This window comes from Mustela nigripes, chromosome 13 (assembly GCF_022355385.1).
Source record: "Mustela nigripes isolate SB6536 chromosome 13, MUSNIG.SB6536, whole genome shotgun sequence".
In the NCBI taxonomy this organism is placed as follows: domain Eukaryota; kingdom Metazoa; phylum Chordata; class Mammalia; order Carnivora; family Mustelidae; genus Mustela; species Mustela nigripes.
The window spans coordinates 4226517-4240324 of record NC_081569.1 but is presented as its reverse complement, the minus strand read 5'-3'; the positions used below and the strand labels follow the sequence as shown (position 1 = coordinate 4240324).

Genomic DNA, 13808 nt, shown 5'->3' with positions numbered 1-13808 from the left:
TATTGTTAAAATGTCTGTACTACCCAAAGCAATCTACAGATTTAAGGCAATCCCCATCCCATTATCACAGCATTTTTCATAGAACCAAAACCACCAACCCTAAAGTTCGTATGGACCCACAAAAGATCCTGACTAGCCAAAGCAGTCTTGAAAAAGGAAGAACTGAATGTGTCATGGTTCTAAATTTCAAGTTCTAGTACAAAGTGATAGTAATTAAAACAGAATGGTATTGCAGTAAAAAGGACACATAGATCAATGGAAGAGAGCAGAAAACCCAGAAGTCAGTTACTCTTCAAAGGATTGAAGATACAATGGGACAAAGTCTCTAACAAAAGTTGTTGGGAAAACTGGACAGCCACAAGCCAAAGAATGAAACTGGACCACTTTCCTTCACTATACACAAAAAATAAAACTCAAAATGAATTAGAGACCTAAATGTGAGACCTGAAACCGTAAAAATCCTTGAAGAGAGCATAGGCAGTAATCTGATATCATCCATAGAAATATTTTCCTTGCTATATCTCCTGAGGCATTAAAATAAAATGTCTCTACACAGGAAAGGAAACAATAAAACTAAAAGATAGCCTACAGAATGGGAGAAGATACTTGCAAATGACGACGTATCTGACAAAGGGTTAGTATCCAAAATACATAAAAATCTGATACAACTCAATACCCCCAAAAGTCAAATAATACAGTTTGAAAATGGCCAGAAGACATGAATAGACATTTCTTCAGAGATGACATAAAGACACGGCCAGGGCACAGGAGAAGAGGCTCAACGTCACACATCACCAGGGAAATGCAGATCAAACCTCACCCCTGTCAGAATGGCTGAAATCAGGGGCACCTGGGTGGCTCAGTGGGTTAAGCCTCTGTCTGTCTTCGACTCAGGTCATGATCTCAGGGTCCTGGGATCGAGCCCCGCATGGGGCTCTCTGCTCAGCAGGGAGCCTGCTTCCCTTCCTCTTTCTCTCTGCCTACTTGTGATCTCTGTCTGTCAAATAAATAAATAAAATCTTTAAAAAAAAAAAAAAAGAATGGCTAAAATCAGAACACAAGAAACCATAAATGTCGGTGAGGGAGTGAAGGACAAGGGTGCCTCGTGCACATGGGTGCGCGCACGGACTGGTGCAGGCTCTGCGGAGAACAGTCCGAGGGCCCGCAAAAAAATGAAGAACAGAACTTCTTCCCAATCCAGGAGTTGCACTACTGGATATTTACCCTTAAAACACAAAAACGCTGATTTAAAAGGATACTTGCACCTCTGTGTTTGTAGCAGCATTCTCTACAGTAGCCGAACGATGGAAGCAGCTTGGGTGTCGGTCGACGGACCTGGATAAAGATGTGCTGTACACGATGGAATATTACTCAGCCATAAAAAATGAAATCTTACCATTTGCAACAGTATGGAAAGAGCTAGAGAGTATAGTGCTGAGTGAAATAAGCCGGCCAGATGAAGACAGATATCATATATCTCACTCATATGTGGAATTTAAGAAACGAATGAGCAGAGGGATAAAAAAGAGTAAGAGACAAACCAAGAAACAGACACTTGACTATAAAGAACAAACTGATGGTTAGCAAAGGGGAGGCGGGTGGGGGAAATAGGGGGTTGAGGATTAAAAACTACACTTAAGGGGCGCCTGGGTGGCCCAGTGGGTTAAGCCTCTGCCTTCAGCTCAGGTCATGATCCCAGGGTCCTGGGATCGAGCCCCGCATTGGGCTTTCTGCTCAGCGGGGAGCCTGCTTCCCCTTCTCTCTGTCTGCCTCTCTGCCTACTTGTGATCTCTGTCAAATAAATAAAATCTTTAAAAAAAAAAAAAACTACACTTAAAATGATGACAAAAATAAAATGAAAATAGAGAAGAAAAACCCTAAAGTTAATGACTTAGATTTCACTTTAAGAAACTAGAAAAAACAAAGCATATATAAAAGATAATATTTAAGAGCAAAAAATGAGAAAATGGAGAAAACAAATTAACACAGCCAAAAGTTGATTGAGAAAATTAATAAAATTTTCCAATATCTAACTAGAATTATCAAGAAAAAAGAACACTAATTACCAATATTAGTAATGAAAGAGGTATTGTCATAATAAATCTTACAGATATTAGAAGTATAGTTTTTTAAGGTACCAACAAATTTGACAACTTAATGTCTTAAAAACTACAGTTTACCCAAACCAACAAAACAAGCACCTGAGAAGTCCTGTATTAAATTATTTATCAAAATTTATTCTGAAAGATTTTCCCACAAAGTAAATTTTAGGGCCAAATGGTTTCACTGAGGAATTCTATCAAACATTTAAGGCAGAAATAGCACCAGTCTTATAAAATTGTATCAAAATACAGAGGCAGGGACAGTGAGGGTACCTGGCTATCTCACTCAGTAGAGCATGCAACTCTCGAGCCTCAGAGTCATGAGTTCAAGTCCCACATTGGGTGTGACATCTACTTAAAAAAAAAAAAAAAAAACAGGGAGTAGAAACACTTCCCAACTTATTTTATGAATCCATTATCATTCTGATATCTAAATCTGATAAAGACAATACCAGAGCACATTACAGTCTATTGTCTTCATGAACATAGATGCAGAGATACTTAATTGAATAGTATATAAAAAAGATACTATCTTATCATAAATTAGAGGTTTTTTCCCCCAAGAATGCAAGGTCAGTTCAATATCAGAAAAATCAAGAATTATAATCCCCATCCCCAATTAAAAGAAAAGAGAAAAAACACGATTATTTCAGTAGCTACAGAAAAACCATTTGATGAAATTCAACATTCATTCATCAAAAACACACTTAGCAAGTCAGGAATAGAAGGGAACTTACTTTAAAGGGACATCTACAAAAACTTCCATCTGACATTATATTTAATGGTAAAATATTGAATACATTCTCAAGACTGGAAACAAGGGAAGGGTACCACCACTGTTGAACCTTGGAATTGGCTGTCCTAGCCATTGCAATAAAGAGGAAAAAAGTACAAAGAAGATAATTTTTTTTCATCTTTGCAGATGACATGGTTTTTTATATGGAAAGCTCCAAGGCGTGTGCAAAATGATAGCATTCGCGAGGGTTTTAGTTAGCAAGGCCCTAAGACAGAAGGTCCTAAGACACAAAAATACAATATTTTATATTGTGAAAAAAAATATTTCTGTACTAGCCGAAACCAACTGGAAAATTAAAAACCTAATCCTATTTACATAGCTATAAAAAAATCCAGGAACAAATTAATAAAAAGAAGTCTAGTCCTTTACACTGAAAACCATAAATATTGCTGAGAGATTAAAGAAACACTTGAACATCTGCAGAGGTGTACCAGTTCTCCGGACTTGCAAGGCTTCCAAGGCTCACTGCTGTTAAGGTACAGTTTTCTCCGAATTGATGTGTACATCAGTGCAGTTACAGTCAAAATCCCAGCGGGGTGGTTTTGTTGTTGGGGGAGGGAGGCGGCTAGGAGTTCTGGGTTGTTGGGTTTTTTTGTAGAAATTGACAAATGGATTCCAGAATTTATATGGAAAGGAGAAGGACCTTGAAAAAGCAAAGCAAACTTGAAAAAAAGTTGGAAAATTCACACTATTCGTCTTTAGAACTTAAAATAAATCACGCCGGTGCAGTGCTCGCATAAGGAGGTCAGGGACATGGATGGAGAATATAGAGGTCTCAGGAGTGGACCGCGTCCACACAATCAGCGCGGAAAGGAAAAGGGTTTTCAGCAAGTGGTATCGGAATACGTAGATATTTCTACCCAACAAAAGAACCACAACTGGGGCGCCTGGGTGGCTCAGTGGTTTGGGCTGCTGCCTTCGGCTCGGGTCATGATCTCAGGGTCCTGGGATCGAGCCCCGCATCGGGCTCCCTGCTCCGCAGGAAGCCTGCTTCCTCCTCTCTCTCTCTCTGCCTGCCTCTCTGCTTACTTGTGATCTCTGTCTTTCAAATAAATAAATAAAATCTTTAAAAAAAAAAAAAGAACCACAACTTCTACCTCATACCGGAGGAATATTGTTTCACCGTGAATCGTGGATCTAAATATAAAGCCTCAAACCTCAAGCTTTTGAAGAAAAACACAGGAGACTATCCTAATTTGGTCATTTAGAAATGGACACATATTTTGTAGTTACAAAAAACCACCACCATAAAAAGAAAATTTGGGAAATGAGAATCAAAACTCCGGAACTGCGCTCATCTGCACACAGCAAGCCTCTGTAGGAAAATACCCACAAGTCCCGGCCAACGGCTAAGTCAGAATGTATGAGAAATGACCGCTCATTAATAAAAAGACAAACCACCTCATTTAAAATGGCCAAGTATTTTAACACACACGTTACAAAAGGAGATGTACGAACAGTCAAGAAGCTTATGACAAGTGCTGAACATCATTAAGTCATCAGGGAAACATGCTAGAACCACAGGGAAAACCACTACACCCACTAGAGTGTCCAGAAGTTTCAAAGACTGACAACACCGAGTTCCTAAGGATGTGAGGCACCTGGGATTCATCATCAGTAACAGGTGTACAGATGCTACAACCTCCTTGGAAGCAGTTTAGCAGGAGGTGTGTGTGTGCGCGCACGCATGTGGTAAAACACACATAAGATTTAACATTTTCAGTGGTCATGTGTTTGTTTTCCTTCACTGTTCTAACGTGGTGTATCACCTCAGCTGATTGTAGATGCTGAGCGTCCTCGCGTTGCTGGGCTCTACCGCATGTAGTCACGGCGCATGATCCTTCCATGTGCTGCTGGATTCTGTGTGTGATCTTGCTGAGGATTGTTCTATCAGATACTGGTCTGTGGTTTTCTTGCCGTGCCTTTGCCAAGCTTTCGTACTGGTAACGCTCCCCTTCTCAGCTGAATTAGGAAGTGTCCTCTTCTCTTCAATTTTTTGGAAGAGTTTAAGAAGGATTGGTCTAAATTCTGTTTAAGAGTTTGGTAGAATTCACCAGTGAAGCTATCTAGTTCGGGGTTTTCCTTTGTTGGGAGGTTTTTCATTAGTGGGTTGAATGTCCTTACTAGTTACAGATCTACTCAGCTTCTCATTCCTTCATAATTGAGTCTTAGAAGGTTGTAGGTTTTGAAGAATGTTAATTTCATCTACGTTATCCATTCTGTTGCGGTACAATTATTTACAGTATCCCCTTACAGTCTTTTATTTCTGTAAAATAGATAGTTATGTCCCCCTTCTTTCCCTTGTTATTTTGTCCCACTTTTACTTCTGATTTTAGTGATTTGAACCTTTTTTTTTCCCTTAGTCTGTCTAGTAAAGATTTTTCAGTTGTGTTATAATCTTTTGAGAGACCTGGCTTTTGGTTTTGTTGATTTTGTTTTTCTTTTCTCTGTTTTACTTACCTCTGCTCTAGCCTGTGATTTCTTTACTTGTGTGGGCTTTGAGTTTCGTGTAATCTTTTTCAAGTAAGGTGTAAAATTAGTTGTTGAATTGAGAGTTTTCTTTTTAATGTAGGTACTTATAGCCATAAATTTCCCTGTCAGCCCTACTTTTATCTCATCCCATAACTTTCTAGATGTTGTGTTTTCATTTCCATTTGCCTCAAGGTATTTTACCATTTTCCTTGTGATTTCTTCTTTGGCCCCTTGGTTAAGAGTATTTGATTCCCACGTATTTGTGAATTTTCCAGGTTACTTCCTATTGATTTCCAGTTGCATTCCAAGTAGAATAAGTACTTTGTATTAAGATTGATCTTTGTAAAGATTATTCTAATCTTTAAAATATTTATTAGGGTTTGTTTTGTGGCTGAACCTACATTTTATCTTGGAGAATGTTCCACTTACGCTTGAGAAAAATTACGTATCCAAATTGTTGCTAGATGAATGTTCTCTTAATGGGAGGTCCCATTGGTTTGTATTATTCAAGTCCTCGATCCCTTATTGATCTGTTATATCCATCGTCAAATGCGTGGTATTGAAGTCTTCAACTATTATTACAGGAGGGTCTGTTTCTCCAGCCAGCTCCATCCGTGTTTTCTTCCTGTAGTTTGGACTCTGATGTTTGGTGTAGATAGGCTTACAATTGTTGCATCTTCTTGGTAAATTAACCTGTTTTTTCAATACATAGTATCTTAATCTGTTTTAGACTTAAAAATCTATTTTGTCTGATAGCAGCATAACTCCTCAGTTCCCTATTGGTTTTTTCTTGGAATACCTTTTTCCATCCTTTCAACCTACCTGTGTCTTTATCGGAGAGAAAGCCTTTGGTAGACAGAATATAGTTGGGTCAGGTTTTTGTCCTTCCTGCCAGCTATGCCTTTTGATTGGGGAGGACTGACTTTTGCCATTTGTTTTCTTGATGTCTTAAGCTCTTTGGTTTTCTTTTCTTTTCTTTTTTTGTCTTTCCTGTTCCCCATTACTGCCTGCCCTTGTGTTTGATTTTGTTTGTAGTGACACCTTTGCTTTCCTCACTTCCTCCTATGTGTAAGTATTCTGGATTTTTGCAGTTAGCATGGTACATAGAATATCTTAAAGTGAAGCAATTTATTTTAAATTGATACCAACTTAGTCATACATACAAACTCTTATACATCTGTCCCCCACCCTACTTTGATGTCATAGGTTGATATATTGCTATATTACATATCCATTAATGAGGGTGATTGTTATGCATGTCTTTTAAATCCTGTAGAAAAATAGTCTAACCGGGGGCGCACCTGGGTGGCTTGGTTGGGCAGCTGCCTTCAGCTCCGGTCATGATCCTGGAGTTCCGGGATCAAGTCCCACATCAGGCTTCCTGCTCAGCCGGGAGTCGGCTTCTTCCTCTGACCTTCTCCCCTCTCATGCTCTCTCCCTTTCACACTCTAAGAAGTAAGTAAAATCTTTTTAAGAGAATGAAAAAGAAAATAGTGGAATTACAAACCAAAATTATAGTAATATTGCTTTGTATGTTTGTGCATTTGCCTATGTGTTTACCTTTACTGGAGCCTGTTAGACCTTCACAGGACCCAGAGTTACTGTCCAGCTTCTTCACTCCCTCCAGCATTTTCTGTAAGCCAGACCCAGTACTAATCCGTCCTCTCCACTTGCTATCTAGGAGCGCCTGCACTTCCATCTCGTTTTTGAAGAACAGCTTTGCCAGATAAAGAATGCTCAGTTGATGACAGCTCTGTCTGCTTCACATCATTTCTTCCCTGCCTACAGGCGTCCCAGGCTTCTCCTGAGAAGTCGGCTCAGCATCTTACGGAGAATTTCTCGTAACAAGTCATTTTTCTCTTGCTGCTGTTAAGATTCTTTGTTTCTGGCTCACAGTTCGGCTGTAACGTGTAGCGATGAGGTTCTTCGGGCTTTTATCTGGAGTTGTCTGGCTTCTTGGTGTCACAGGTGTAGGCCTTCCCTCCCGTGGTGGCAGTTTGGGGCTGTCGCTTCTGATGGCCGCTGCTGCGACTGTCTTGGCCGAACTCTGATAATGCAGGTATCAATCCATTTGATATGTCCCGTAAGTCCCTCAGACTCTTGTCACTCCTCTTCATGTCTTTTTGCTTCTCCTCCTCACACTCAGGAACTTCAAATGCGCTGTCTTCCGACTTGACGCTGTTCCCACGCCCCCCACAGCTGCTGGTGGATCGCTCCCATGGATTTTTCAAATCTTTGCATTTTTTAGCTTCCAGAATGTGTTTAGGTGCTTTTTATAACTTCTTTCTCTTTGTTGCTGTTCTTATGCGGCTCACACATCATTTTCCTAATTTCCTTTAGTCCTTTGTCTTGGTTTCCTTTAGCTCTTTGAGCAGATGTAGGATGGTTGTTTTAAAATCAGCAACTTCTGGGGAGCAGACCGGGGCCTGGGACCGGTTCCGAGGGTAAGAGTGGCAGGGGCGGGGCACCAGGGTGGCTCAGTGGGTTAAGCCTCTGCCTTCAGCTCCGGTCATGATCCCAGGGTCCTGGGATCGAGCCCCGCATCGGGCTCTCTGCTCAGCAGGGAGCCTGCTTCTCCCTCTCTCTCTGTCTGCCTCTCTGCCTACTTGTGATTTTTCTGTCAAATAAATAAAATCTTTAAGAAAAAAAAAAAAAAAAAACAGTGGCAGGGGGTGGGGACCAGCTCCCTGGCCTGAGAGGAGTTTTCCTTTGGTCTTGCTGAACCTGGGACCTGCCTCCTCTGCCTGGAACAGCCCTGCCCCCAAGCCCAGCCCCTGCCCCAGCCTGACCAAGCCCCTTCCCACGCCCCCCTGATGTCTCTCCCCCGTGCTCTCCTTCCTCGCCTGCCCCGGGCCACCTGCACCCCCAGCCCGGCGAGCTGCTCAGATGGTCGGTTAGGATGATCTGGTGCCAGAGCCTGGCTCCCCGGGACCCCAGTGCCTTCGGTCACCACCCGCCTCACGGTTCCTTTTGGGTGGCCCACCGAGCCGGTGCCCGCCCTACTTACCCTCGCGTCCCCTGCCCCTCATGTGACCGGGGACCTTCAGGGGCTCCAGGAAGCCGTCCTGTGTCCCCACGGACATCCCCTCACCATTTTCTCCAGGACGCTGTGGTGAAAGCAAGACCTTCGTTCAGAAAAGGAGCTCCCTTCTCTCTTTCAGGATAAAATTAAGATCTTGGGGAGAAAGGCAGGTTTATTTTCATTTTTTTGCAAATCTCTGGAATCCTAAAGATGGTCTGCAAGAGTCTGACGCACACAAACGTGCTCATCTGAGTTGTTTCTTCCCTTAGGGGTCCTCGGGGGGTTCAGAACTTTTTCAAATAAAACAATGGACCTGAGGAGAGCAGCAGCCCCTCGATCCTTCTTTGCGAGGGCGGCTTCTTTCCCAGCACCGTGGGCCTGGCTCCGGCTGCACAGAGCCGGGGAGGCGGCCTGTGTGCGCCCCTCCCCCACCCCGTATGCACCTGCTGCACCGGGCTCTGGGGCTCACGGAGCCGCTTGGGCGAGGAGCTTCCCGGGGGCGGGAAGAAGAGCTGGGCAAGGGAACTGCTGGCCGCAGGCTCCCGCTCTGGGACCCCTGCTCTCTGGCTCGAGCCCCGGTCCCTGCTCCCCACGAGCTCTGGGGCCACTCCTGAGGGAGCGGAGCCAGACCCTGGAGTCTCCTAATTCGGGCGTTTTCTGCTTTCCAGACGGATGAGGAGAAGCGGCAAGACTTGCCCGTGGTGATGCCGGTTTTTGACAGAAACACCTGCAGCATCCCCAAGTCCCAGATCTCCTTCATCGACTACTTCATCACGGACATGTTTGATGCTTGGGACGGTAAGAGCTCCGCGGCTGGCGCCTTCCACAGGCGCATGGGCCCAGGGCGCGGCTGGCCCCGGAATGGGTGTGGGGCTTAGACTCTCAGGAGGACGGAGGAGGAGAACCGTGCCTTCTCCGAGGACCCCGGAGGCCTGGGTGCTCCTCCCACCCCTCCCCTGCTCAGGGCAGCAGCCCCGCGAGGGCGGGGGAGGTGGGGGGGTGGACCAGAGCGGGGGTCCGGAGAGACTGACAGGGCCATGGGTCTGGGGTTCCGCTGCCTTCCTAACCGCCCCCCCCCCCAGCCCCCGGGAGCTGATGAAAGGCTTCAGCAGATTCCATCCCCTCTGGGGCCCCTGCCGGAGCTGTCACCTCCGGGTGTGGGTGGAGCGGCTGGGCAGAGGTGATGCACCTGCCCGCTGCCCCCTGCCCCTTAGCCCGAAGTCCCCTGAGGCTGGGAAGGAGACCCCATCCCTGTCCTTTTCTCCAGCCTTTGTAGACCTGCCTGAGTTAATGCAGCATCTTGACAACAACTTTAAATACTGGAAAGGACTGGATGAAATGAAGCTGCGGAGCCTCCGGCCGCCCCCTGAATAGCACGCAGCACCGCCCGGGCCCCGGAGCTTTGGCCCTCGGCTCGTTCGGAATTCCTGAGGCAGCCGGAGGCCCCGGGCCCTTGCCGTATTAGGCCGAACAGTGCCAGGTCTGCAGAGCCCGTGAGAGCACCTGGGGCCGTCGGCGACCTTCTGCAGCCACCAAGCAGTGCCGCTGCCACCAAGTGCGACCCGGTCCGCCCTGTGGGGCCTGCAGCAGGGGCTCTTCGGACAGTGCCAGGAGAGCCGGCCAGCGCGGACTTTGCTCCCCGCGAGCTCAGAGGGACCCTCTCCAAAGGACGGGGAGGGGTTTGCTGCCGCTGACGGAGATGTCCTGTTGCAGACCCTGTCTCCACCCGCCTCCAGCACTTAAAAGCCGCGCCCGGCGCTCGCTCGGAGCTTGAGGCCCTCCCCGCGGCGAGAAGGTGCAGTTGCCGGCCGGGAACACTACTGAAGGTGACTGCGCTCGCACACTGAGCAGCAACTGAAAAACACAGAAGAAATTTTGAAGTTGATTATTAAGTACAAAGAAATTTTGAAGTTGATTAATATCAGTTATTAAAATGTTTTATTTATTTTATTAGAAGTTCAATATTTTCTATGAATTCTGAAATACTTCAAAGCCAAAGCCAACGTTAAACGCCATGACCAAATTTACATGATTCATATTCATTAAATATGTATTACTTGGTGTACAGACTTATTTTCATAATGCAAATTAAAACTATAAAATGACACCTTTTTACTGCACTACAGAAATATTTGTGTATGTTAGACTCTTTTGATTGATGCTCACTGGGAAAAGCGGTCTTGGGGGAGAGCCTGAGTCTGAAGCCCTCGAGGAGAGCAGCTCCTCCGTACAGAAAGCAGAGCCCTGGGACTCTCTGGTCATCTGATGGGCTTTGCAGGTGACTCCCCAAAGTCAGTGAAATTAAGACCTAACACTTTTTCCCTAAAATTTTATAATTGAATTCCCATAAATCTGCCTTATTTTATAGTACATTTCTACAAGATATTCCCTATGAAAGAACAAAAATGGAGTATTTAGTGAACTGACATTTTATACCAATCTGTTTTCATCTGAAGTGGGAGTCTTTGATTCCAGAAATTTATAAAAGGTTCTGTATCTTCACATTTTGAGTAAGTGTAGTACCATAAAAAATGACACAGGATGACAATGTCAAAGTGCTTGTCGTTTCATTTTAAAGTTGTATTTTTTCCCCCGACAAAAATGAAATTAAACTATTTGTTTTTAAGAAATCATGTGTCGCCTTTTCTCTGGAGTCTGATTATACTTAAAATAAGACACCTTTATATTACAGAGAAGATTAATCGTTAAATGACTTCTTCAGGGTCACAAAAGGACAGATGAATATGTTGAAAACTTCTCACCACTTGGCTCCCATTCAAAGCTACTGGGGCTGGCACCTCAGAAGTCCCTTTACAGACTGCTTTTCCCATGCGAAGACATTTGACCTAGGTTGGTAATTGGGGACCGAGGTGGGAGAGGCCTCCCCTCTCCTCCCCTCTAAGTGCCGGGAATGACTTCCCCGAGCAACTCAACCATCAGGAAGTAGAGAGAGCAGTGCGTGCGACACCGCCCGAGCTCCACCATGACCTGAAAGAGACTAAAAGGAGTGTGCTTGATGCGTTTCAAGGGAGAAAAGCAGCAATAGAAACCATAAGGTAAACCAAGGTAGTTTTAAAAATAGGTAGATTTGAGGAAGAACCTAATGGACATTCTAGATAAGGAAGAATATAGTCATTGAAACAAACAGAAAAGTTCTGCACAGATTTACCAGAAGGCCAGCCACAACTGAAGAGCAAAGGAGCACACTGGAAGACTTGGAAGTTACAACCCACGCAGCACAGAGGTTTTAAATTAAAGCAAAATTAAAATACGGAAGGTTAAGTGAAATGCTTCAAAATACATCTGAATTAGATCAGTGGGAGAGGCACTAACTAAAGAAAGCCTGAGAGTCCCTCAGACTTAAAGGGTGCTCTGAACCCCAAGTAGGACAAGCAAAATCCATCTACCCAACACAGTGCGGAGCTCCAAGAGGAAAACCTCACAGTCATGAGAAAAGACGGAGCACTTACAAGGGAACTAGTGTTAGACTGCTGTCACTCCTTGGCCACCAGGGCCAGAAGACTTAGGAATAACCTCTTCGAAGTATGGAAGGAAACTGTCAGCCTAGAATCACATACTGAACTAAACTATTGCTCAAGAGTGAGGTGGTAGTGTACAGACAATTTTAGACATGTACGCAGCTCTTCGTAAACAGACTCCATGGAAAGAAATGCTGAAAGACTTCTCTCAAACGAGTCCAGAAAGAGCTGGGTTATGAAAGCAACAGTAAACAAAGAAACTGGTAAACATCTGGGCAAGGCTAAGTAAACATGTTGAGTGGGGCCGAAATAAAAGTGATGTATAATCAGGAGGGGCAGGTATGCAGCAGGCTAAGTTAAGTGTTGTGGAGGACCAAAGAGATGTTTATTACAGACTTTCAATATGATTACCTGGAAGTCAAGGGAAATTGTCAAAGGAATAAAAGAATATGGGATTTAAAAATTACTAAAAGGAAAGCTAAGTGAAGAAATAAAATGTAACGGGGCAAATCTGGGTGGCTCAGTCGGTTGAACGTCAGACTCGGTTTCGGCTCAGGTCATGAGATCAAGCCCTGTATCAGGCTCTGCGCTCAGCACAGAGTCTGCCTGAGAGTCTCTCTCCCCCTGCCTTGCGTGCTCTCTCACACGATCTCAAATCTTTCTAAAAAAGAAAATGTAACTAACGCAACCTGTAAGAGATAAATGGAAAAATAAACTGTGAATAAGACAGAGACAGAAATAAGCACAAGCACGCAGCATCCACATCACACTAGACTAAAGATCCACGGCACTGGTGGTACCACGGGTTGAGAGGGAACCTATAGGAGCAACAAATTCATAAGCAAAATATAGAAAGAATGCCTAGAAATCCATAAGGGCAAAAAACCAAGGTATTTTAGACCCTTCCGATTAACGAGTTTTTAGCATCTGACAATAACAAGTCAAGTGTTGATGAGGGAATGAGAAAATGCGAACTTTCAAACTTCTGTGTAGGAGGTTAAGAACCACAACAGAAAGCAATTTGGAAATACCCACTGAAGTTTCTCAATGGCAATTTTACTTCCAGATCCCAGAGAAATTTGCCCATGTGCACAAAAAGATATATTTAAGGATCTTCACACTCAGACTTCATCACAGTGAAAAAGTAGCAACCATCTGAATGTCCTTAGTAGGAGAATGGATGAGATCATGACGTCATACCCAGACCGTGCTGTATTGTTGTAGACACTTTCTCCTCATGGTCCCTGCCTCTTGGGATCTACAACTTCGGGACGGATCTAGTAGTTTGCTTCTAACCAATAACATTAAAATGATGGTGGGCCACTTTTAAGATGTGGCTAACAAAAGACAATACTTTTCTAGGGCTGCCCTAAAATGTGACCACAAATGGGTAGCTTAAAACAGCAGCAAGTTGTTTTCTCATAGTTCTGGGGATCATAAATCTGCAATCAAGCAGTTGACAAGGTGATTCCTTATGTAGGTTCTAAGGGGGGAACCATCCCATGCCTTTCTCCTAGCTCTTGGTAATTGCCAGCAATTCTCAGCATTCCTTGGCTCATAGATGCCTCCTTCCAATTTCTGCCTCCATTTTCATGTGGCCTCTGTGTATCAGTGTGACCTCTCCTCAGAAGAATACCAGTCATTTAGGGCCCACTCTGATTTCAAAAATTTCATCTCACAATCTGAGATTAAAAGACTCTATTTCCAAATAAGGCCACATCCTGGGATTCTAGGGGATCTGAATTTTGGTGAATACTTCAACCCATTACAGACAGTGATATCCATCTTGGGCACACTCTCTTGTTCTTTTTTGCTTGCTCTAATGGGGCAAGCTACTCTGTTGTGATCTGCTCCATGGAGAAGTCCACATAGCAAGGAAGTGAGGGTATCCTCCAGCCCACAGCCGCGATGGAAGGGAAGTCGTGCTGCCAGCAACC

At 44.3% G+C, this 13808-nt stretch overlaps 1 protein-coding gene across 1 annotated transcript in view; it reads left to right on the top strand.

Moving 5' to 3' along the window:
- Nucleotides 1–11025, top strand: part of PDE8A (phosphodiesterase 8A) — a 145982-nt gene extending 134957 nt beyond the window's left edge. The window contains exons 21-22 of the mRNA XM_059371509.1: nucleotides 9061–9190; nucleotides 9660–11025. Of these exons, the coding sequence (XP_059227492.1) occupies nucleotides 9061–9190; nucleotides 9660–9766 (237 nt within the window). The 3' untranslated portion in view covers nucleotides 9767–11025. The remainder of the gene's footprint in view (nucleotides 1–9060; nucleotides 9191–9659) is intronic.
- Nucleotides 11026–13808: the final 2783 nt, after the last annotated feature.